At 43.8% G+C, this 22,982-nt stretch overlaps 6 protein-coding genes across 10 annotated transcripts; 3 read left to right on the top strand and 3 right to left on the bottom strand.

Annotated features, from left to right (window-relative positions):
• The first annotated feature begins 60 nt into the window (after positions 1-60).
• LOC108034042 (transport and Golgi organization protein 6) lies at positions 61-3,104 on the top strand. 2 transcript variants are annotated; one of them, XM_017108789.3, is made up of 4 exons: positions 61-170; positions 225-2,429; positions 2,485-2,989; positions 3,060-3,104. In XM_017108789.3, exons 1-3 carry the CDS (start codon positions 110-112, stop codon positions 2,985-2,987), a joined length of 2,769 nt encoding a protein of 922 aa, XP_016964278.1. In that variant the 5' UTR covers positions 61-109; the 3' UTR covers positions 2,988-2,989; positions 3,060-3,104. The 2 variants fall into 2 exon arrangements, with proteins under 2 accessions (XP_016964278.1, XP_050741003.1); XM_050885046.1 differs by having other exon boundaries at positions 2,485-3,104.
• On the bottom strand, positions 2,999-5,217 carry LOC108034043 (L-2-hydroxyglutarate dehydrogenase, mitochondrial). 2 transcript variants are annotated; one of them, XM_017108791.3, is made up of 3 exons: positions 4,807-5,217; positions 3,642-4,499; positions 2,999-3,582 (listed from the first exon to the last, which is right to left on the bottom strand). In XM_017108791.3, exons 1-3 carry the CDS (start codon positions 4,920-4,922, stop codon positions 3,195-3,197), a joined length of 1,362 nt encoding a protein of 453 aa, XP_016964280.1. In that variant the 5' UTR covers positions 4,923-5,217; the 3' UTR covers positions 2,999-3,194. The 2 variants fall into 2 exon arrangements, with proteins under 2 accessions (XP_016964280.1, XP_016964279.1); XM_017108790.3 differs by having other exon boundaries at positions 4,801-5,216.
• Positions 5,218-5,666: 449 nt separating this feature from the next.
• On the top strand, positions 5,667-8,519 carry LOC108033920 (uncharacterized). 3 transcript variants are annotated; one of them, XR_006368299.2, is made up of 3 exons: positions 5,667-5,813; positions 5,865-8,167; positions 8,230-8,519. XR_006368299.2 is itself a non-coding variant. In XM_044094141.2 (2 exons), exons 1-2 carry the CDS (start codon positions 5,743-5,745, stop codon positions 8,080-8,082), a joined length of 2,289 nt encoding a protein of 762 aa, XP_043950076.1. In that variant the 5' UTR covers positions 5,667-5,742; the 3' UTR covers positions 8,083-8,519. The 3 variants fall into 3 exon arrangements, 1 of the variants encoding a protein (XP_043950076.1); XR_007763361.1 differs by having other exon boundaries at positions 5,667-5,780; XM_044094141.2 differs by having other exon boundaries at positions 5,865-8,519.
• A 32-nt stretch (positions 8,520-8,551) lies between these two features.
• Positions 8,552-19,587, bottom strand: LOC108033921 (EF-hand domain-containing protein D2 homolog). The gene is made up of 2 exons (XM_017108592.3): positions 18,993-19,587; positions 8,552-9,818 (listed from the first exon to the last, which is right to left on the bottom strand). Exons 1-2 carry the CDS (start codon positions 19,229-19,231, stop codon positions 9,404-9,406), a joined length of 654 nt encoding a protein of 217 aa, XP_016964081.1. The 5' UTR covers positions 19,232-19,587; the 3' UTR covers positions 8,552-9,403.
• A 478-nt stretch (positions 19,588-20,065) lies between these two features.
• LOC108033336 (ER membrane protein complex subunit 5) lies at positions 20,066-20,735 on the top strand. Its single transcript, XM_017107622.3, has 3 exons — positions 20,066-20,232; positions 20,304-20,356; positions 20,414-20,735. Exons 1-3 carry the CDS (start codon positions 20,151-20,153, stop codon positions 20,606-20,608), a joined length of 330 nt encoding a protein of 109 aa, XP_016963111.1. The 5' UTR covers positions 20,066-20,150; the 3' UTR covers positions 20,609-20,735.
• Positions 20,736-20,744: 9 nt separating this feature from the next.
• On the bottom strand, positions 20,745-22,875 carry LOC108033265 (uncharacterized). Its single transcript, XM_017107532.3, has 3 exons — positions 22,604-22,875; positions 22,405-22,536; positions 20,745-22,243 (listed from the first exon to the last, which is right to left on the bottom strand). Exons 1-3 carry the CDS (start codon positions 22,677-22,679, stop codon positions 20,775-20,777), a joined length of 1,677 nt encoding a protein of 558 aa, XP_016963021.1. The 5' UTR covers positions 22,680-22,875; the 3' UTR covers positions 20,745-20,774.
• Positions 22,876-22,982: the final 107 nt, after the last annotated feature.

Consider the following 22,982-nt stretch of genomic DNA (forward strand, 5'->3'; position numbering starts at 1 on the left):
ACCTTTTCACCTTTCTGTTTATGTTATCGATTGCACTTGTTCCACTGTAAACACTCATCTCTAGCAATTGGTCGCGAATTTCGCAAACATTTAATTTGCTGTGATAAGAATGATAAATACGGCCAAATGCTTTGCTCTTTTAGAGAGTTTAAAGTTTAATAAGGCACTAGGTAATAAGACATGTTTGAATAATCAAAAGCATTCTAATATCAGCTTCTTTGCAGCAAATAAGGCAAATAACAACTCAGAGACACCCGCCGCCTTGAGAAACAACCTTTTAATTCTAGAAAAATATGCCAAACTGGAGATTGACCAACAGTTGCATGAGTTATGCGAAGTATACGTGTTAACAGCAAAACAGGAAGCCAGTATTGTTCCCGGAGAAGAACCCACAATATCCTATATTGTGAGACTGCAACATGTGCTTCATTCCATCACGAGGAATATAAACTTCCATAGCGACGCCAAGGAGGATCTGATATCAGTGGCACACCTTAAACTGTGCATCCAGGCCACCCAGGAGTTGTCCTACTATTCGCTTCGATGCCAGCTGCATAAGGATTTCTACAAGTCGCCCATTTTCCATGAGGCCCAAGGAAAGGTCAAGGCGAATTCTTCCCTGCTGCTCTTGAGCATTCAGTTCTTCGTAAATCTACTGCCTATCCGTCAGTTTCACTTAGCGAACTCTATGGAGCTGGTTCAAAGGGATCTCCTGGCGGCCATTATGAGTCTACGTGTGGAGGAGGACTCCGAGCATCTGGAAAAGGCAATATCCTATCTCTGGCAACAAGAATCCAAAGCGGATTTCTTCCGACACATCTTGCTCTTGAAAGCAACCCCTCTCTGCACCCCTCTGGCTAACATATTGCACCATCAACTCCTCGGAAAGCTAAACTCACCCCATGGATTTTCTAGCTTTGTAGATGCGCTGCAACAAACTCCTAATGTGAGTCCTACAAGAAATGCGGAAATTGTGGCCAGCATTGTGGCTAGGAAAGGTTTCTTTCAACTTGCGCAAGAGAAGATGATCCTCCAGGTGCTAGAGTATTGTAAATTCTACCTCCAGGACCCGGACAAAATGTGTGCCGGTGTCTTATCCCTCAGAAGGCTATACAACTTAAATAACACAAACCAGAAGCAAATAGAGAAGACATTATCCAAACATTGGGAAAATCTTATAAACCCAGAAGATGTTATTAGTGGCCTTATCCTGATGGAACACCATGAACTCTGCAATCGCATCCTCTTGTGGCAGCATCTTTTCTGCTCCTCCAGCGTGGCTTGTTTACCCAGTAACCTACTAATTCCTTACCTCCCCCTGCTCCTCCAACTTTACGATGGCCTACCATTAGAGCTACCAGCAACATCGCAGCTTTCTGGGATTATTTCACGTTGTTTAGATAATAGAGAACGGGAAAAGGAACTGGCAGAAGTTCTTCAAAGACTTTTTAAGTGGGAAGTCCAAGAAGAGCCTCCTTGGAAAAGCTTACACCCGCGAATTCTTATTCTGCCTTCCTCGAACATCAATGAAATTCAGGTTAAAGTGGCCCATAAAGATCACCAAGTGGATCACGAAATGGGCAGGATTTTGCCCGGAATGCTTTTATCGAGCTCTCATCTTGCCCTTACGTGCAATGTTTTCCTTGCGCTTTTGGGTTTTATGGGAAACCAGTTGAAGCAGAAGTCTGCAGCCGGCGTTGATTTTATCTCTTCGGAAACGGAGCTCAAGGACTTTTTGCACTCCAAGTATCAACTAAAACTAGACTTGCTCATCGCGCTGAACCAAATGGTCGCTCACCAACCGTTGAGAGCACAGCTCGCCCTGCACACCAAGGAGTTCCTGCGTATACTAAAAGATTTGTTGGTCCATCAGTCTGGTCAACAGGAGACCATGGACCATATTCTGCTCATTGTCCTAAATCTTTTGCAGGAACTCCTCGAGGGCAGTGAAGATCTTCAGCTCTCCGAAGGCACTAAAGAACTGAAGGAGCAATTGCAGCAGTTGGGTTTACAATCCTCTAACCCTCTCGTCCAGCAATCAGTAAAATCCTTACTTACTATTATTCAAGGAGCTTGGCGACCAAGTGAGGCAATCAAGATGCAACCATTTCAAAAAGCTCGATCCCTGATAGAGGAAAAGCAATCCCATTTGCAAGTGTATGGCATTCAAATGATGATCGAATTGCTCAAGAAAAAAAATCCCGCGGTCATGTCACAGGGTCATCTTATTATAGCCTTGGCCCTGACCACCCTGAAGGATAAGGAATCGTACACTTTCCTCAATTGTGTTCGGCTTTTTGTGTCGTTAGTTCATGTAATGGAGTCCGAAGTGCTGGACAAGCTGAGTGACGAGTACTTGTCAGAGACGGCTGAGTTGGACTACCGACTAGTTGTGGGGGAAGCTGTTTTGAAAGTCGCTCAGGAGCTAGGTGAGTTTTGTTCTAGAGAATTTAAGTTCTCAACCTGAAATGGCTTTCCTTCCAGGTCCACTTTGCTATCGATACAAAGTTGTTTTGCTCAACTGCTTTATGCACGGCTCACGCTCTCCCCTTCACGAATTTCGGATGTCAGCGTTCGCCAATCTCGCGCAGCTTTGTCGCCTGTTGGCCTATCAGGTGCAGAACTTCTTCCAGGAGCTACTTCAACTGGTAAATAACGAACTTAGCACCGGAAGCTTTGTGCCCGCTAAGCGAGCAGCTGTCTTGGTATTAGCTGAACTGTTAAATGGCATGGACAACCTACTGGACTACCAGGACATGCTTCTTCCCATTTATCGCCTCCTACGAGCCATCGAGTCAGAGGAGTCCTGTGATCCACAAATGCGTCAGCATGCGGCGAATGGCCTTAAAATATTAAACGAGAAGTGCCGAAAACTTATTCAATCCAGCTTGGAGGAGAATTCGTTACAAAAACAGATTAAGGTGCTGGGCATCAGGGACGAAGTCTCACCTCAAAGAAAAAACCGTCATATCCTCGAACTGAATTAAAGGTTAGCGTATACAATTTTAAAATTTGTAATTCTATTGCATACAAAATAGTTTAACTTTATAATTTACAAGACGAAATGCGAAATAGATCAGTGCGATACTGACACCATAAAGGCAGGATTTGGGACAAAACATTTGATTTGCAGACGGTGATGGATGGTCAATAAATTTGGATTGCAGCGTGGATTTTCGTTAGGATATAGGCTATCACTTGCCGATGGAGAACTCTGTCTCAATCTTGTCGGCAATCATCTTGGCGATGGCCAGACTGCTAGTTGCTCCTGGGGATGGGGCGTTCCTGCAGTGGAGAACCCGCTTGGCCAGTGGTCCCGATCCCTCGCCGCGGTCGAAGACGAAATCGTCCACCAGGTTGCCCTGCAGATCCATCGCCTGTGCACGTACTCCCGCTGGTCCGCGCTCGATGTCGTACTCTGTGATGTCCGGGATGTACTTTTGCAACGCCTTGACCTGCAGGTTGATGAACCACGACTTGGACATCTCGCTCAGTCCAAAGCCGATGTACTTGCTGGCCATCTTGACAAAGCCCGGGTAGCGCAGGGCGTCAAACAGCTCTAAGAGATTGATGTCACCCCATCTGGCAAGTGGAGAAATGGTCAATAGAGTCCAAGCGACGATTCCAAGAAAAAGACTTACGTGTAACCTTCTCGCTTGAGAGCCAGTACGGCATTTGGTCCCAGCCAGATGGATCCGTCCATGCGCGGCGTGAAGTGAACTCCCAGGAAGGGGAATCGGGGATCTGGCACTGGATAGATGTTGCCCTTAACCATATGCTGTTTTTCCTTGGACAGCAACAAGTACTCTCCGCGGAAAGGCAGGATTCGGGGATCTCTGGGGCATCCGGTCTTCTCGGCCAGCAAGTCGGATTGCAGACCACCGCAGGTCAGGACGTTCTTTGTGCGAACTGTCTGACCAGGCTTGGCTCCATGGATGGTGACTGGGTAATCGGTGCCCTCTTTGGTTTCGCTGAACTTGCTGACATTAAAATCCAGGTATATATCGCCGCCGTTTCGTGTGAAATCCTGGCCGTAATGCTGGGTAACCAATCCCCAGTCAACAATTCCGGTGTGCGGGCTGTGGAGGGCCTTCAATCCCTTGCAGTAGGGCTCTATTTCCTGGATCTCATCGCCTTCGATCATCCTTAGATCCGGCACATTGTTGGCAATGCCACGCTTCTCCAGATCCTCCAGCAGCTTCACCTCTTTCTCATCCGTGGCCACAATTAGTTTGCCGGTCTTCTTGTAGGGGATCTTGTGCTCATCCAGATAAGCGTAGGCCAGATGCATGCCCTCCACACAAAGGCGGGCTTTCAGGGTTCCAGGCTTGTAATAGATGCCAGCATGGATCACTCCGGAATTGTGTCCACTCTGGTGCTTGGCCAGCTGACTCTCCTTCTCCAAGACGGCAACTTTTAGGGATGGATGGCGCAGAAGAATCTCGCGGGCAGAGGCAGCACCCACAATGCCACCGCCAACCACAACCAGATCGTAGTCTCTGAGGAGAGTAATGTAAAAATACCGAAGTTATTAGGCAATTATGATTCTGAAACTTTTGGAGTAATGAATAATTTGTTGCTTTATATTTGGGAATATATATTTTTCTATATTACATATTACTATAGTACATATATGGTCTAAAACAACAATTATGAAAAAAGAAAAAATCTTTGAATAAAGAAGTTACTTTTATCAAGTTCAGAAACACGTAACAGAGAATTCCCAAATAATAAAAAGTATCTGAAGACTGGAACACCCCCGAATGTGAGAGAATCTTATCGGAATCTCAAGAGACTTACACGCACTTCGACGAGCTATGCTGAAGTCTTTTATGGGTCGCGGTGGATTCGTGGGGCGCGGCTACTCCCACGTTGAGCAGTCCCCTCCGAACTCCCTGTACCAGCAGTCGCACCTGAGCCATTTCTCTAGCTTTCTCCTTTCACCACCCGCGCACAGACGTAGAATTTAGATTTTTCGCCAGCCGAACGGAAGACCTTTCTTGACCTTGCCTTTTCCTCCTCCCAATTGTGCGTACAGCTCGCCACCGTGCGAATCGACAGACTGAGGCCGGTGGAAGTTTTCAGTGCGGCGAGAGAAAATGAATACGCTCACGGGCCGAGCATCTGCGGGGTGACTGGGGCCGGGGATTGTCATAAACGCGCTAATTGATAAGTGTGACGGATTACTGGGGAAAGGGGCGGCTTGGGGGTGGGACGTGTGTGTCAGCTGGCCCGTTTGTTGATAAGCTTTAATGTGGCCAGCTGGCAGTTTTGCGAATTTCATATTTATCAGCACTAAAACTAGCTGTAAATAGCTATGTTTTATTTTTGCTTATGTTGAAAATATATGATTATTGTTCGAAATAAAACATTTTATAAATAAATGTTATGGGTCTATCTTCAAAATAAGCAAGTATTTTTATTTCTATTAACTTTGGACAAAAAATCCTATAAATGGAGTAATTAAAAAAAAAAACTTTAAAAATATGTTTATTACGTAAGTTAAGATAAAACTTATCAGAATCCAAAAATATTTTGAATTTCGATAATTCCTGCGCAGTGCTGCCAATTACTTAAAAGCTACAGATACCGCTATCAACAAAAGGTGTGCATCATTTTACAGCACTGTCCAGCGCAGAATCAAAACAAAAACAGCTGACTGGGTAACCACAGCTGGCTCGTCGAAGTAAATAGACTCAAATTGAAAAAACAATTTAATTTAATTTGGAAAATAGTGCAAAAATGCCCGCCCACTGCGCCGTGGTAAACTGCAGCCATAAGTACGTGCACGCCGGCAGCATTTCCTTTCACAGGTGAATGGCCAGAAGTTGTCCAACTAGAGTTTACCCTCTATTCCCATGCAGATTTCCCTTCAAACGAAAAGATCTTCTCCAGAAATGGAAGGAGTTCACCCAGCGGAGCGGTCAATGGATGCCATCCAAATGGAGTGCGGTGTGCAGCCGGCACTTTGTTGACGGGGACTTCAATTGCAGCAATAATAGGAAAACGCTCAAAAAGAATGCTGTGCCCTCAGTAAGAGTTTCTGAAGAGGATTCCGCAAATTTCCACTTGGAACAGGTTTCCCCCAGTAGCAGGCCCATTCACAAACAGACCCTCGCCAGTGCAGCTGAATCGCCGGCAACCGGGGTTAAGGCCACTTGCCGCTTTTGCGGCTCCTCTGCCACCAACTGCTCTTCGTTCGATAAGAGTTTCGAGCTCTTTGGCATGATCCAGAAGTGTTTTCCCACGCTCCAGATCCTGCAGGACGACACCCTGCCCAAGGATATATGCAAGGACTGCTGCCTTCAACTGGAGCGCTTTTCCCAGTTCATCGATGTGGTGATGCAGGCGCAGAGTGAGCTGCAGAGGAAATACCGCCGCCAGTTGAAGATCAAACAGGAACCCTTTGTCCGTGTGAAACAAGAGGCTTGCGAGAGTCTGGACAACCTGTTTCCCGACGAACTGGACATGGGTTTGGAGCAGGACGAGGGTTGCGATCAGGAGGAAACAGAGCAGAAGTTTCAGTTCTGCGATTTCCCCATGCTAAACTCACAGGACATCATCAACAATTGTGATATCATGGAGATTATAAATTTGGATGATGCATTCATCAACATTCCGGACGATGCGGATGTGGGGCAGTCGGAGAGAACGCAACCTGGAAGGACGGCCAACGAAATGCTGCAAACTGAGCTGCTGACCGAGGAGCATAACTACGCCAAAGAGGAATGGCAATTGCCACCGCACCAGTACAAAACGGAGAAGGTGGAAGGGGCAGAGGCCGCTCCGGACGCTGCTCCTGTGCCTGCTAATCCACCACCGATTCAGGATTTGACACCCGTTCCACCCGCTCTAGAAGCCCGTTCTTGCAAACCGATTGTGACCAATGTAAGCCAGATTCCCAATCCTTTGATCTGCGAACTGCTGCCACCACCTGCCCCTCCAACTTCAGTCAAACCCAACATTGTGGTGCTAAACGACAGTGTGGTGGAATCCTCAGCGGCCTTTCGGCTGCACAACTGCACCTTGTGCACTGCTAAATTCATAACTATTGATAGCCTAAATCAGCACTATAATCACAGTCACAATAATGCCACTCCCATGGTCAGCGTTCCTCCAATGAATATAAGTTTGCCCAGCTTAACAATGAACCCACCGATGAAACTGGAGGGCCACAGAGGATTCGTGGCAGCTGAGCAATTGGATTACTGGCAGTCAGAGTGGCAGAATAGCCCTGTGTCCACGCAACCACGCAAGAAGATTGATATACTGGACATGCAGAGCAGTTTCCTGCATCACAAAGATCTCATTCCCACAGCAACTCAGCTAACAGCACCGGCCCCTGATCCTCAACTGGCTGCTGTGACCGCTAACTACGCCAAATTGGCAGTTAGATATCGCAAATTGCAGATGAAGTGCAAAGGTATGAAAAACCATAGGAAAAGGCGTCGGAAGAATTATACTTGTCGGATGTGCAGAAAAGGATTTTCCAGTATTAGGAAGTTACACCACCACCGTCGTTTGAAGGAGCACTGTGTAAGGTTAATACCTTACTTTTCCGGCCGTTGTTCTGGTTGCTTGAAATTCTTTCGGTCGCGCTTGGGCCTTCGCCAGCACATGCGTTACATTTGTCAATCGTTGTCGCTCAAAAACCACCGGCGTCTGCAGAGCTTCAAGTGCCGCCACTGCCAGGCCATAGCCTTTGCCCACTGGCGCCTGTACCGACGTCATGAGCTCAATTGCCGAATCCGAAAATCCAAAATGAAGGTCCAGATTGCAACGAATTCAAAAAAGAAAGTCACGCCCGCCCAGGTTTTCGAGTGCAATATTTGTAAAAAGGCGTTCGGATCGCTTAACGGACTCCGCCAGCACAATATTACCCACTCGACGGAACGTCAGCACAAGTGCGGCATCTGCGAGCGTGTTTTCAAGCGGCGCAACGGACTATCCCAACACATTAAGGGCTACCATCTGCAGCTCAAGCCGCACGAGTGTCCGGTCTGTCAGCATCGCTATGCCCTGAAATGTGATATGTTGAGGTGCAGACATTCCCTTCGAAAGGGGCCAGCTGCCGGGGAGTGACAGGAGTCCAGGAGAAGAGTGACAATTGGACAAGTAATAGCATTCCTAGCAGAAGATTAGCTATTTCGATTGCTACGAAATCAGGGTTAGATAATATGTTGCATTTTTAATTACCTCGTATTTATGGAATACATTTCCCTTCCTTAGATCCTATATTAACACGCGGACCATTGACACCCGAAGGCGTGTATGGCTCGGAGTTTTCGTGTCAGCACTAGGCATAAAGTCACTGCATGTGGTACTTAGCTGGTGGTCTCGCACCATAGCCCGCAAGGTGATGAAGAGGTCGCAGCACAACTGAAATAGCTGCTTGCCAGAGGCACTGGTGATAAACTCTTCCATGTATCAACACATTGGAATAACGCTTGACTGATCACGAACAAGGTTTGACACCGGGACACAACAAATGAACAAGCTTTAAAATTCAAGACTTTGTAATGGCGGCCAACCAAAATAAAAACCATTAAAATCATTTTGTATTATATACATTTATTATTAAATTGCAGTATAAGTTTGTATTAAACGCTCTCTAAAAGTACGTGTATTTTCTTGTGTATTCGCATTTAACGCATTAGTATTGCTTTAATTGCTAACTTTTATCGTGAAATACTGAAATCGAAACTTAATTGAATATTCCACATGTTCCAACATTAAACGACTGAAACTAAGGTTGAATGCCAACGTAGATTTAGTATATACAAAGAAGGTTGAATTTGACAATTTGGTTTGCTTAACATAACTACCGATTTCTTTTCCTTGAAACAAAAGTAAAAACGAAGAAAATAATAATGGCACTACTAAATCATAAAGTAAAAGAAACATACATTTCAAACAACCATTAAGGGAAAAAGTGATTCAACAAAAAAATTTTGCGCAACACCAAACAATAAAATAGTTCTTAAGCTAAAACATTTTTCACTTAACTAAAGGTTAACTATAAATACGCTTTTGGTATGATCGTTATTTATGTAGGTATGTATGCTTATGTGCGGGCTAGATGGCTCAATTTGCTTGGATTTAAAAAAATATATCTAGAAATTGAACGTTACTTTTGGATAATTGCTTAGTTAGGCTGTATGTAGTTTCAAAATCGAAACACACTTATTTTGTTCAAAGATGAGGTTCAATTCCTAAGATGTTTTAACCAGCCAATCGAGATTATATACGGGGCGATTAGTATGGATAATATAAACTGTATGTGATGCTTGAAAATGCCTGCTGCTTGTACGAAGCGTATCCTCTTCTCCCGGGATTAGTTCCTCATTCGATTAACCTACGCCAGATAATTACGCACTAGACTACGTGGGCGTGTATGGATCCTCTACTGGAAGATCGCCGCCCGCTGCTGGAACTGCTGGCGCCGCTGGGCCCGCTCCTCCTCCTCGCGCCGACGCTCCTCCTGCTCCGCCCGGATCTCGTCGTGGAACTTATTCGTCCGCAGCTGCTGCTCGATCTTCGCCTCGAAGAAGTTCTTGGCTCCACTGACGCCCACCTGCTCCACATCGACTTCGGTGAGGCGGGCCAACTGATTCAGCCCGGAGTCAGAGTCCAGTTCCCCGGCCTGGGCCTTCCGGAAGATCAGCAGGAACTCCCGGAATGAGATCTTGCCGTCGTTGTCCTCATCCACCTCGGCAATCATCTGCTTGAGTCCCAAATGAGTCTGCGGCGCACCCAGTTTCTCCATCATGAACTTGAGCTCCTGCAGATCCAGGAAACCATCGCGAGCCGTGTCGTATCTGGAAAAGGCGAAAGATGCAAAATCAATTAGTCAGCAGTCGGAGAATCGGCGAAAGGAGAAGGGTGAGAACCAAGAGAAATGTCACTGGTCATTGACCAGCCGCAAGACACGAGACTCCCAATGTCGGGGATTAGCAATCGATAATGCAAACGTGGGTGCACTGGCGTCAGAGGTCGCGTGGCCCGATGTCTGCGAAAATTGGGGAGGCAGGGGATTATGGTTGGCAACCAACCCAAATTCATGCTAAATTTGCAAGCAACAGCGCAGGGCGAAACAATAGCACCCAGGAATCGACTCGTAAATTACGCGAAATGGTATAATATGGAAGTCAAAATAGGTATGGTGTTGAGAGTTTTGAATAACACTCGAATGGTAATAATCTCTTCCGTAACAAATCAAAATCAAAAGATTGAATAAAATATTGCAATTTTTATTTCATATGCTAATTCCTTTCTCTATAAAGTGTTTATATGTTTTTTCTTATAAATCAATTAGACAAGTAAAAGACTTTTTCAAAAGTATCTTTTTCTTACATTTTGTATCTGAATATTTATTATCAAGATCACTTAATACCTTGCAGATATGTGGCCAAATTTACTGATAGTCCCAATCTATCCCCTTTACCCTATAAGACATATTTTAGGAGAACTTCCCTCACGATTCCCGTTCATCTATCGCCAGTTCGACGACCGAAATCGGCGAGTCAAGAGTTCAAACTTCCGCCATAGTGTGGCAGGAAATCGCGATGGAAATGTAAATAAAGCCCATTTAACATCTAATTGTGTAATATATTAAAAGAGAAAACGCAAGAAGCACGCGCTGTCGTCCGAAGAAATCGCGTGTGGCTGCGGGCGGCAGATGAGCACCATGAGGCAACGTCATCCATTGGCGACCGACCATGTTGCGGAAACTAGTTGCACAGGCTCCGCGAAACCAGCGACCTTGCGAGCTGGGCGAAGGATACCGAGTGCGATGATCATCATCCAAACTAGTTTAACTAGTTGCGGCTCTGTCTAGCTCAAAATACGCAGCCAAGGAAGCCGCAACTTCACAGCCGCTCGTACGACAATAAATACCCATTACCCGCGAATGGATACATACACCTCGTCGTTATCCAATAGTCGCAACTTTCAGTTTCGATTTCTCGCTCGCCTAGAAGCCGCCGTGTGATGACGAAACACTCGTAGTATCTATTAGATTACAGGCAGCCAACAATTGAAGTTTCGCTTTCGTTTCATAAATAATTGAATCCGTATCGACAAATTGCGTGTCTTCGTGGGAAGAAAGGCGTAGTAAGAGAAAAAAGAGTGAAAGTAATTAGCCGAGATGCAAGGAAAATGGTATCATCTCAGGCGTGTCTGTGATGGTGGCTAGGTGTCGCATTTAGCCGCCATCCGCGATGGGCAATTAACGCTGGCCAGTGTTACGCTAGCGCGTCTTTAATTAACTCCACTTGCACTCTTTCTCCAGCCTCGGGTTGCGTCAATGTGACAATTGGTGGCACTTTTGCTTTTCGCCTGCCGGTTTCTCGTTGTTTTCTTTCGAATTAATCGAGGTGCTGTTGTCTGCTTTCGTTTCAATTGCCGGTGGTCTCTCATAATAAACGCCATGATGCCAACTATTTCGTCGGTTTGGTTCAATTAATCGAGCCGTCGCTGAATGTGTTTAATAAATCATTTCTCTATCAGTTTAGCAGCCACAGGAGGTGCACATGTGGGTGGTACTGCATTAGGGATAATTTTTCAGGTACAAAAGGAGTTTTTCAAAAATTTACCACATTATTTGGTAACACTTTTACGTTCAAATAGTTTTAGTTTTCTATTTTGTTATAAGAATAAACAAACTTTAAAAACTAGAGATTGTTAATATTTATTTGGTTTTAAGATTTAAAAAATAACTATATTCATTATAATAAAACCTGCATTACTTAAAAATATATAAAATAAGTATATTTATAAAAGCTCTCAACATAATACACAGCATTTTTAAAAATCCTAACATTTTGCCATGATAAGATTTTAAGTTTGTATAAACTCCAAACACCTGCTGGTTCCCCGTGGCAACGCCATTCGTTCCTGCCTCAACTGCCTCCCACAGCCTCCCACCGCATCTAGCCTAATTTTTATTGATTGTTTTCATTCCAATGAGCCGAAGTTCTTCACACTCCGAGGTTTTCGGGGGTGTCTAAAATCTTTCTGGCCCATTGCATGTGGTCAATGTTTTTGTTGCTCGGCTGTGGCAGGGCCACATGCTGCATGCCACTCGCTGTATATGTTCGCCTGCGATTTTCATTTTTTTTTTTTATCGTTTTTTCGCGTACAGTTCAACAAATAACGGGGTCAGCTGGCCATTGTTATTGGTGTTGCCGTTTATGCCTGCCGCAATTTGCATCGTAAATTTATCTATGCATGTACTTTGCCTAGTACTTTGTAAACAGCTGTGGTTAAGGTAATAGCACCGGCTAATGAGAATAGAATTGAGTTTTTATATTTCACATGCACACGCTCGGTTAGCGCTGTTTATGTGGTATTCATTTTAAGCTTAAACGGTCCTCAACGCAATGATATTTATAATCGTTATTCGTAGAGTAACTACTATATATACTAGATTCGTCGGAAAGTATGTAACAGGTAGAAGGAAACATTTACGACCACATAAAGTATATAAATTCTTGATCAGGATCACTAGTCGAGTCCATCTAGCCATGTCCGTGTGTCCGTCCGTCTGTCTGTCCGTATGAACGCTGTGATCTCTGAAACTATAAGAGCTAGAACAGCCCAAAAATATCGCTTTGATGCTTAATAATAAACTCCTTTTCCCTTTTGCTCCCTTAAGCTGAGTAACGGATATCTGATAGTCGAGGCACTGCACTATAGCGTTCTTCCTTGTTTTTTTTTTTTAAATATTTATATAAAGCTTGGTTAGATTATTTTAGTTTTTCGGCTTGGTATAGAATTTTAATTCTGTGTTTCTAGTCGGTACATTTTATTTCTCGTGTTCTAGCTTCAAGTATTTGTTGAGTTATTTGTGTACTCAGCTTTAAGATCTTAATATGACACTTGGTTGGAATTATCTATATCAAATCCAAGTGCTACTATGTTGGCCTTTACTGTAGCTAACTGCTGCTTCTGCTTCTGGGACCGGCAAGCTGCAATTACTTTATTGAACACAGGTTTTCTCTATTAGCCGCCTAATGCCTCGCAACTGCAGCTCCCATTGTGAATGGAGCTCTTGTGGCCCCGATGTTCAAGCGGGTTAATGCCAAAGGGAGTCCGCTTTCGATTCAAACTCAAACGCTTTTGCAGCTGGAAACACGTCAAGTTCTTGAACTTTATGGTAACGGTTTACAGACGCTGGCGCAAACGCTTTAAATGCACCGCGTGTCTTCGTAGGGCGGGTTTCATCATTAAAGCCATGTGATGTACTACAGAGTACCCGCACTGGGGCCTTGTCTCTCATCTATTGTGGCCGAATCGAAGCGAGAAACGTTCAAAGGGGCTGCCTTGCATACACAATCGCTTGTTAATTTCGGCCGATGTCGAACGGCTCGTCTGGATCGTCTCACTCACCTGAATGTTTTCTGTTTCGAAACCCAACATGCACCTGTGCACATTGCCTGCGCAAACACAGGTTTGTAAAATTGTAAATCAACAAATAGAAGACATGACTGGTGGGGTGGGAATGTTCCTTTTGACGGTCGCCATAAAGGTCAGCCATAAATTGGACGGGGGTTAATTGGTTAAATAAACGCCGAAGACTTAGAATCCCAAATCAAACAAATTGTCTCCTTGATATCTTGTCATTTAGGTTGCTTACTTTAGTCTCAAATTTCAATTTCAATTCCATTAGTTTATATATTTCTTACTCAAATCAAAATGTTGAAGAAAATATCATCGACTGCGGACACCCTTCAACTGTCAATAAAAGATATAATAACATAATCAACAACTCTTGTCCTATAGAACAATGTTGTTCTTTGGTGACTCCTTCTTCTAATGGGGGTCTTTCCCATCCTTTCCCGATTGCTCATGAAATGTGTATGGGATTCCCAAAATAAACGCGCCACATTTTGACATTTCGAAACTGGAGCAACCCGGGGCGATGGGAGGCGGGAACCGAAGCGTTGCGTGGGTCGCGTCTCCGATTATTTTTAGTGGCTGCAGGAAGCAAGAAAAGCCGCAGCAACTTCGGGCTCTTATCGCCGCAGAAGTAAATCAAGTAAATAAACCGGACAATGAGCAAATGCAGTGACTAATTGCAGCCAGTTGGGCACACAATGGAGGCATGAGTGACGATGATGCGCCACTGTGCTCGCACATAATTTGATATTTCCTCAATTGAGTGGACAACACTCGACACTGAAGCAGTAGTTGTGACACAATTGTGCTCAATCCATTAGCACTGACATAAGCATGCTACAGATAGTTAGTCAGTCGTATAACTTTTAATGAGGTTAACAATTATGTTTGTTTAATATATTGTCAGTGCTTTGTTGACTTAGCTGGAGTAATAGGTTGACTGTCTAATCATTAAATGTTATTTGTTTTTCAAGCTAACAAAGCGGCATATTTTGTACAGCTTTTTAAATCTTTATTGAATATTTAACATAATTTATTAGATATTTTGATAACGAGGCATTCAGTTTGTATAAACTATGACCGCCTCTTAAGCTAAGGCTGGTTTAGTATTAGTTATTCCTTTTTTTAAACATATTACCCTTTGATATTTGCTTGATTTATTAAGATTTCTTTGCTAATATTTTGACCAATCTTGTGCTGTCGATGCGCAACCGCAGATCGCATAAAATGCCAGCACAATGAGCACAATGAAGCGTCGATGGACACGCGGCGGGGGTTCCACTGTCATCCTGTCATTGGCTCTCCTTTGTCAGCTAGTTTACTGTACGTCGCGGTACTTTATTTTTCTGTGGCGTGTTTTTGCGGACATGCCAGACTGCCCGTCGCCTGCCGCTGAATGCAGTGGCACATCTGCGCCTCGCGGACGCGATTTTGGCCAAATGCAAAAAGGTCGTGCACATGGCGCGGAAATAATTACCAGTGGAGGCTGCTGCCGGAAACGAGCGGGGCGTTCGATAATGCAGCGCTATCGATTGCCAGAAAACCCGCTTTCCACAGGCAGTGATTACCGAACCCACAAGAGCCGGCATGCAAACATAACAAAATTAGTGTCAATGAACCTAGGCTCGAAAGTGTGCGGCGAATGCAAATGTGCTGCTGTGCCCAGGGAAAGCACTCTAAGAACTCACATGTGGACACCAAGTGGTCCTAGAAATCAACCCCTATATAATTCGCACAAGTGCGGCGGGGGTTGGGCCAAGGGGTTATGCCCGAGTGATAATGGGTGGTGGCAATGGCACCTCAATTAAAAGTTCTCCTCGCCACCGCGGCCGCAATGAAAGCCCACACAGAGACGGATTCCTCCCCCATTGTAAAGTGCGTACGGGTACGTTGCTTTTTGTCCATGAACTCGAATTGTAAACTGTAACCAGAGCGACGACAGCCCATGATACGAGTAGCACTGCCATCGATGGCACCCTTAGCGCAAAGCAGCAGAGCGGGGCAACCTCAGAGGCTTTGCGCCCACAGTGGTCATTCCCTATTTGGAAGCCTTTCTATTTAATATGGCGGGGTGAGTGGGTTTACTACGGCATTTATATATCTTTCAGGAACGCCTTTAATTGAAAAGTTTCCTAAGACAATTAACTATTAATTTTCCTATAAATACTTTTTTTTTGTTTTTATTTATTAACGTTGATCAACCAACTTAATGATTATGAAACATTCGGTATAGTGTATACAGGAAACAAATTACATCCTATAAATACTAATTTCATTTTTCAAATTTAATATATTTAAATTCTGACTAATGGTTCTAGGATGAACAAAGTTTGCCTTGCATGAGTTATCACACTATTTCCAAACCACAATATACGCAATAGCATTCTTATTCCATGAGTAATCACTGTATATTATAAAAAGCTTCATGCAGAATTGAATCCCCTGTAAATAATGTACATTGTAACTACAATGAGTTCCAGGCGTAAGTGTATCTAGATACGTTGGTGGTTGGTCTCGCCCAAGTTTGCCAGGGGATTTCTGCTTATCAACTCCTCAGCAGACGAGGGCTAGAACCCCCATGATGATTAAGTTTGACAGACTGAGACGCCATAAAGTGCATAATCGATACAATTCTGCAGTTTATCGCCTGCCGGAAGTTGGTGCCGCTGTATATCTCTGAAATTCAGCAGACATCCGTGCGGAAAATGGGATGTTACGAAGGGGAAAACAATGAGGAAACCAAGCCAAAGCCTAAGACGCCATAAAATGGCTGTATACATTGCGTGTGCTATGATAAGGTTATTCGTTACATATGTTAAAAAATACGCTATATATTCCCAGGGATTGGCCAGCAAAGTGGCTGGACCTTATCGTTTTGGGAAGCTCGAGAGGAACACTGCCTAGCTCCGAAGACGTGACGTCTTAAGTAGAATTTGTTTACATTTGCATTTGTTTGATTATCGGAAGGCAAGTTCGCAGAAGCAACTCGCTCGCTCTGCTGATTCAGTTGCGATTTGTTTAAACAAATTGCTTTGTAAAACGAATTCAATGCGTGACTCAGGCGCCGTTTTGCTTTCGATTCCCGCATATGTAAATCGCGTGTTTTAATTAAAACCTTTCAGGTTTCGTCGCTTTAAATTTGCCAGTTTAGCACTTCACCCTAAGTCGCCGGTCGACCCAACGTGACTGGAAATGCCAAATGCCGCGGCACAAAGGCGCTTCTTTAGCCGGTTTTTCGTTTTATTATTATTATTTTAAGCCCCAACCGCAAACTGAGCCAAGAAGATCAAGCTCATCTGACATTTGTCTGGGCAGAAGAGTGTACCAAAGTCTAGGGAGATAATTCAATAAATTACGTGAGCAAATCTGCCAGTGAATCCTCATAAAAAATGTGTTTATAGTGTGTCTTGTGATCTAGTCATGTTCGCCGGACAAGAATTTTATGTAGAAAACATGTTTGCAAATTTTTTGTGACTCGTGGAACTTTTATCTGGTCTACTGGAACGGCGCAAATAATATTTTCTCTACATATTGTAATCTCAAATTTATTTGTTGGGGAAGTACAAGTAATTTCAGTTTGAAGATATTATTGTTTCAATATTATTGTTGTATTCTAAAAAAAGCTAATCTCCCAATAAAATATAGCAAATAACTTGTGGTTTTAGGCAATTTATACTAAATACTAGTATGCATATATAATTTAAATGTTTTCATAGCACGGCACTTCCTATACTTTTAGCTCCAAAAAATACGATTGGGTAATCACAGCAATCTTTTTTCTCTCCATATTTAATCTTATTGCCCACATAGGCATGGCCACAACATTAGCTAATCGCAGACCAAAAGTCTCTTGTCTGTCTGCCTTTTGTGGCCATGCACCCAGTATTTCCCAGACTGCCTGGAGTTTTTCGCCGTCTTTTTCTCTTTTTTGCTGCTGGTGCCTTACATTACAACTGCAGAACACGTTCGCAGAGCCGTAATGCAGGCTCCTTTCTTTTTGACATCTTGCCAGATCCCTTGGAATTTGACCCAAATTAAGAGGAACTGATTTTAGAGGAGGAATGCAATGAGAAAAGCTTATAGGAAACCATTAAACCAAAGGAAGTAACTGTCCAATTGGCTGGCTAATCGCAAACAAAATCAGTTACTGTCCAACTCATGCTAATTGGCATGCTCGTTCCGTCTTAATTGCCAGGTGATTCATCTGCACCTCGGGTGAGTAGTCTTAAATTTGCAAAAAAAAGTAGCAGGTGCTGGGCGTATTTCAGCTAATCAACAAGTAAAAGAGATAATACGGATGAACCTGAGATAGCTTATCGGCCTACGCGGCCCTACGTGCCTGGTACTTGAATTTAAATAGCTATTCTAGACATTTAATCTAAGCAGGCCGTTGCGCAACACTGCTGCGGTTGATTGAGCGAAACCCGAGGCGGGCTATCACTAAAACGATCCACCACAAGACCGGGAAACTGGGGAAGGTAAACCTCGGAAAACATTGCGTTTGCAAGGTGTCACCCAGTCGGCAGTTGACGTTGTCGGATGGTAATGCGAACCCGTAACCAGGCACGGCATAGATACAGGTGATCTCTTATAACTTCTATACCAACAAAACTTTAACTTTAATATACCAACAAAAAGAAGTGGTATTTAGTAATGGATATTATTTTAATAAATACGAAATCCATTCTAGGGTTTTATAGAACACAATAATTTTAGAAGGAGCACTCATCAACAAAATTGGTTTTCTGGGAATTCCACTTAGGGGAGCTGGACTGTGGTGCAATAATTGAATCCGTATGAAAGTGTTGGGGCAGAAAACCACTTTTGACTCATGATCCGCGCGGCGGGAGCACCGACTTGGGAATAAGCCAGTGACTGTGACAACATTGCTCCCCAAGTACTCGTGAGTCATGCCCCATTGCACAGGGGACCAGGCGGAGGGACCAAGGGAGCGCCAAGGAGGGGCTGCAGCAAATGCAATTTAAACGCCCATTAGGCGCATGAGTTTTATGTTGCCAACTAATGAGACGCGAATGCGGTGAGATGCCTGGGAAAGTGGCAGTTTTGTAGGTGAAAGGAGTGCGAAGGTTAATCCGTCGACCTCCTGCAGATCGAACACTGTTTCTCCAGGTTTAGGAATAATATTTTAAAATATAAAAAAAAGTTTAAAAACTTTGAATTGAATTTTAGAAACTAGATTTTTAACTCCGGAAAGCTTTTTGTATTTTATAATCTCAAGAGACCCTAAAAACAGCTTTAGAAAAGCAGTTGTACTTGCTACTCTAGTACTTTAACTACATTATTTAGAACATTTGTGGTAATAATATGAAAAACCTTTAAAGTACAGGGCTTTAAATAAACTGGTTCTTAAATCCCAAGTTGTAATCTACTAAAACGAAGTTTTGAACTGTTGTAATCTATTAAAAACCAATAAATATTTAATCGCATTCCATAAATACTAGATTATTTTTTTAAGTACATATGTATAACAATTTTAAAATGAGATTTCTGTGACACCCCCTGTAATATTTAAGGTTGAAAAAGGAGATAAGAGGTGTCCTTAAAGATAATCTCGAACGGCGGCCTTGACTTACGTGTTGAAGGTCTTCTGGTAGTCCTTGATCTGGTTCCGGGAGAACTCGGGGAAGTCGGTGTAGACGTTGACGACCTTGTAGGTGCGGCGCACCTCGATGCCCGCCTCCTGCGAGTCCATGATCTCCTGGCGCCGGTTGAGGATGTGCGTCAGCTCGGAGCTGTCCGTGTTGGTGGTGCTGCTGGGGCTGTCCACGCTGTCCTTGTTGGAGGCGGAGGAGGCGTTCGAGGACACGGACATGTTGTCGGCCTTATTGACTCGCTTTGATGTGCTGGAATTTCACTGTTTTCTTTTCTGTCGTCTCCTTCTCTCCCCTTCTTCCTTCGGCACACCCACGCAAAAAGGACTGCAAAAGAGACGTCGGGATACACACACAAATACAGCGATGCGCCAGGGAAGCACACACACACACTGTTCACTGTAAAGTTTTGGGCGGGGCGCGGTTTTAAGTCTTTTTAAGTTAAAAAAATGCAGTTGCAAAACGCGTTTGAAATGCCGGGTTTTTTTGTTTCAAGTTTTCTTTCTTATTGGACACAAAATTCTCCGCTGAAAATGCCGCGACTTCCGTAGCTTCCGAATGTTCAGAGACGAATGATGCGGCCGTTACGAAAACGTTCAAATATACCTGCGAGCGCGGCAGCATTTTTAGAGTGACCATAAAAAGAGGAAAACACCAAAGGCGAATCAATTCCAACCGATAGTTTTAGGTACACATAATAACATAACAACTAGGTGACTGTTTTTATTATATAAAAACGTATAAATAAAAATGTAAAATAAAATATCCTATCAGTAATTGCAACTTAAGGCGCGTAATGTGTTGAGAATTGCTAAATTTTACTAACATTCACTTTTATTTGGATGAATCAGCTTTTGAGTTTTTATTTAACTCTTTTATATGTCCGATGCTTTCACTCTCAACAAACCAACATTTTTTTAAAGTTTTTATTTTATACCTACATACATTTTAGGTTTGATTATATTTTTTTTATTTTAAATTTTATTAATCGATAGCTTTCAACGTGAGTGGACTAACCAAAAATATCGACAAAGGATCCACCTCTAGGATAGGTGTGCCCGCATTTTTGTCAGCAAATTAGCGAATTTTTGTAGAAAATTGTTCAGCCTGTGATTGTAATTTGTAATTGTTAAATAAAAAATGGGCAGTAAATTGTTCAACAAGCTTCTGCTGATTGCCGGGTTTGCCAGCCTGGCTCACGCGGCTTTTTCGGCTGCCCACCGTGAGTATCCACATTTTAATTTGGTGAATAAACTTTGGACCGCTAATGAAGCCCCAACATTTACTCCACAGATCGCACGTACTTGCGGCTGACGGAGCAGGAATGGACCAGTCTGCCATTAGATGTGGGTATCAACAGCTAAAGGGTACTTCTATGGTTATTTATCCGTGAAATTCTCCAGATCATCCTGCAAACCGTCATCAGTTTGGTGATTGTGATCTACAACATCATCGAGGTGGTGGGCAACTTCAAGGAGATCCGGGCCACCGTCGACATGCAGCAAAAAACGTGGGACACACTGGGCAACTTCCCCTCGTTCTACTCCTTTAATCACCGCGGTCGCGCCTTGAATCCTGGTTATACGCCCCCGGAATAGAAGCCGATTCTTATGAGTTATACTTTCATTTTATTTATAGTCTCTGCAAGTAACAAGATAAATAACGCTAAAGAACAACCACTTGGATGCCATTAAAATTAGAGGATTGTAAAGGATCTTGTACCTATGAGCATCTTCAAAAATTTATTTAACACAGGATCACATCCTAAAAGCAACGTACGATTAGGAGAAAGCAAACTCCTAAACCCACTTCAGTTAACTCCAAGGATTTTGAAGAACTTTTGGCCTGCAGCAAGGCCATCGCTTTGGTATCTAGCTCATAGCCCGCTCTCAACTCCTTTCCAGTACTATTATTGCAGGCGCGACTGTGGCAAATGCGACAACTATCATGGTGGTTACTCCTCAAAAGACACTCATAGTATAGTTCCGAATTAGATCGGCATCCTCTCACAATCTGCTTACTGTGAGTGTCAAAGTACTCCAAGCAAGCCAGCTTTTGATCATCTGGCTCATTTGATTGAACAGGACAGGGAAGAGCTGTTTGTCCTCTGGAGATCTCCTCACAATCCTCCACTCCTTTACACTGGTGGCACCAGAGACGCTCCTCCGGAAAGGCTCCTTTATTGCAAAAACTTCCTTGACACTGAAGACAATTGGCCACATTGCTGGATGTGCAACTAAGATCTGGTTTTTGACAACCTCTCGCAGTGGTGCCGTTTTTAAACGAAACTACCACACACGATGAGGCTGGCTCAATGCATTCCTCGATGTATATTTCACCTGGTCTTTCCCAATTCGCACAGCCTGCTCCCGCTTGGTCCGTGCTGCATTGATAGCACCTAGTGAAATCCTTGTTATTACATCCACCTTCTTCATCACATTCATAGCATTTGACGACTTCGGGATTTGTGGGTGCTGCTCCACAGCCTCTTTGTATGCTCCAGTTGGAGTACTCACAGGAGAAGCAGGAGGAGGCCTCAGCGGAGCCACAAGTGCTGTTACTTATAGCGGTTACATTCGTCCTGCAAAGTTCTTGATCCTGGGAGTTGCAGGTTAAACATTTCTGCCGGGTAATGCAACCTGCATTGCAGTTGTCACTTGTTCTACACTTTTCGAGCTCCTCCACGAACGGTTCCAAATCTGCTGGCATTTTTGTGGAGCAGCCTCTGACCACCCGGCTTAATTTTCGGTAACTAAAGCAGTACTTGTCCTCTTGCTCGCCCAATAGCACTTCCTGTTGGCATTCCTCGAACAGGGTCACGTTGCACTTGCCGGTGTTGACCTGAAAGAGATCCATTTTGCAGCCCCTGCCTTCTGCAGAATCGCAGGTGGCGCAGACTTGTGTCCAAGCTCCCTGCTCCTCATTGCCGCCATTGATGTCGCACAGCTGCGCTGCACTGGACAACGTGTGGTTCTGCTCGGAGACACAGCCCCTGTAAGCTTCAGACGAACTCAAGACATCCGTGTAGCACTGATCCTCTTCCAAATGATAGCGGCAGGGCTTGGGTTTTGCCCCTGGAGCTGCCACGCAATCCTTTCCAGCGCAGTGATGACATTTGAGTCGTCCCGGAGGATAGACGCCTGCGTTACACAGGTTTGACGAGCAAGACTTTGAGTAAGTCGCTCCGGTGATCGGGGTTTCTGCTCCGCAGCCGCGATATGTGATGGAGTCCACTGAAAAAGAAATGAAACTATACAATTTTAATCATCCTAACCGCTTCTATCAGGTCCTCTTTAACTATTACAAATTAATGTAATCCAAAAATAGATTCTTTGAAAATGCTGACTAGCCGTCAATTGGGAATTAATTTCGAATAGCATTCAGTTGGACTCACCAATGGACATGGCACACGTCAGCTCAGAGGGGCACTCCTTGTAGGGGAGAACTCCCACCTCTCCGAGGGTCTGCGAACATTCGGGCAGTGCAATGGAATCGCAGTGATAGCAAACAATGGCAAGACTACGGCCTATAATTGCAAACGCCCTCCAAGGTTAGCAACGCATTATTTCTGAGAGAAATCGCAAGTGTCTCACCTGTTAGCAGGAGGATTAGGAGAACGAAGAGCAGGTGGTAGAGAAACAAGTGGCGACGTTCCTTTAGTCCAAGCATTTTGACAGCTCATAAAGAATGTAAACTAAACATTGCACCTCTGTCTGCCATTTAAAATCCATAATCTGTTTACGACTTATCAGGCTGTATAAAAAAGAGTTGATATAGTTAAAATGTTGATAAGGATAAGCGTTGTATATAAAAAGCTACTCTTCAACTCTATATTAAAAAAAAAGGAAAATCTATAATATCAGATTAGCATGCGTACCTAAAAAACACATTTTTTTAAAGAAAATCTTTATATGAAATGATCATTATAAACTTAATGTGAAATCAAAGTGAAGTTTTTTAAAAGTACAATAT

The sequence above is a fragment of the Drosophila biarmipes genome, chromosome 2L, assembly GCF_025231255.1.
Source record: "Drosophila biarmipes strain raj3 chromosome 2L, RU_DBia_V1.1, whole genome shotgun sequence".
NCBI lineage: Eukaryota > Metazoa > Arthropoda > Insecta > Diptera > Drosophilidae > Drosophila > Drosophila biarmipes.

Excerpts from the sequence above, each read along its gene's own strand:
- LOC108033920 (XM_044094141.2), top strand. The coding sequence starts at position 5,743 with ATGCCCGCCCACTGCGCCGTGGTAAACTGCAGCCATAAGTACGTGCAC. Across the intron at positions 5,814-5,864 it reads GGCAGCATTTCCTTTCACAG|ATTTCCCTTCAAACGAAAAG; the intron begins GTGAATGGCCAG and ends ATTCCCATGCAG.
- LOC108033336 (XM_017107622.3), top strand. The coding sequence starts at position 20,151 with ATGGGCAGTAAATTGTTCAACAAGCTTCTGCTGATTGCCGGGTTTGCC. Across the intron at positions 20,233-20,303 it reads GGCTTTTTCGGCTGCCCACC|ATCGCACGTACTTGCGGCTG; the intron begins GTGAGTATCCAC and ends TTTACTCCACAG. Across the intron at positions 20,357-20,413 it reads GGACCAGTCTGCCATTAGAT|ATCATCCTGCAAACCGTCAT; the intron begins GTGGGTATCAAC and ends GAAATTCTCCAG.
- LOC108034043 (XM_017108790.3), bottom strand. The coding sequence starts at position 4,922 with ATGGCTCAGGTGCGACTGCTGGTACAGGGAGTTCGGAGGGGACTGCTC. Across the intron at positions 4,500-4,800 it reads CATAGCTCGTCGAAGTGCGT|AGACTACGATCTGGTTGTGG; the intron begins GTAAGTCTCTTG and ends TACTCTCCTCAG. Across the intron at positions 3,583-3,641 it reads CTCAAGCGAGAAGGTTACAC|ATGGGGTGACATCAATCTCT; the intron begins GTAAGTCTTTTT and ends TCCACTTGCCAG.
- LOC108033921 (XM_017108592.3), bottom strand. The coding sequence starts at position 19,231 with ATGTCCGTGTCCTCGAACGCCTCCTCCGCCTCCAACAAGGACAGCGTG. Across the intron at positions 9,819-18,992 it reads TACCAGAAGACCTTCAACAC|ATACGACACGGCTCGCGATG; the intron begins GTAAGTCAAGGC and ends CGCCTTTTCCAG.
- LOC108033265 (XM_017107532.3), bottom strand. The coding sequence starts at position 22,679 with ATGCTTGGACTAAAGGAACGTCGCCACTTGTTTCTCTACCACCTGCTC. Across the intron at positions 22,537-22,603 it reads CCTAATCCTCCTGCTAACAG|GCCGTAGTCTTGCCATTGTT; the intron begins GTGAGACACTTG and ends TTGCAATTATAG. Across the intron at positions 22,244-22,404 it reads GACGTGTGCCATGTCCATTG|TGGACTCCATCACATATCGC; the intron begins GTGAGTCCAACT and ends TTTCTTTTTCAG.
- LOC108034042 (XM_050885046.1), top strand. The coding sequence starts at position 110 with ATGATAAATACGGCCAAATGCTTTGCTCTTTTAGAGAGTTTAAAGTTT. Across the intron at positions 171-224 it reads AAAGTTTAATAAGGCACTAG|CAAATAAGGCAAATAACAAC; the intron begins GTAATAAGACAT and ends GCTTCTTTGCAG. Across the intron at positions 2,430-2,484 it reads GAAAGTCGCTCAGGAGCTAG|GTCCACTTTGCTATCGATAC; the intron begins GTGAGTTTTGTT and ends CTTTCCTTCCAG.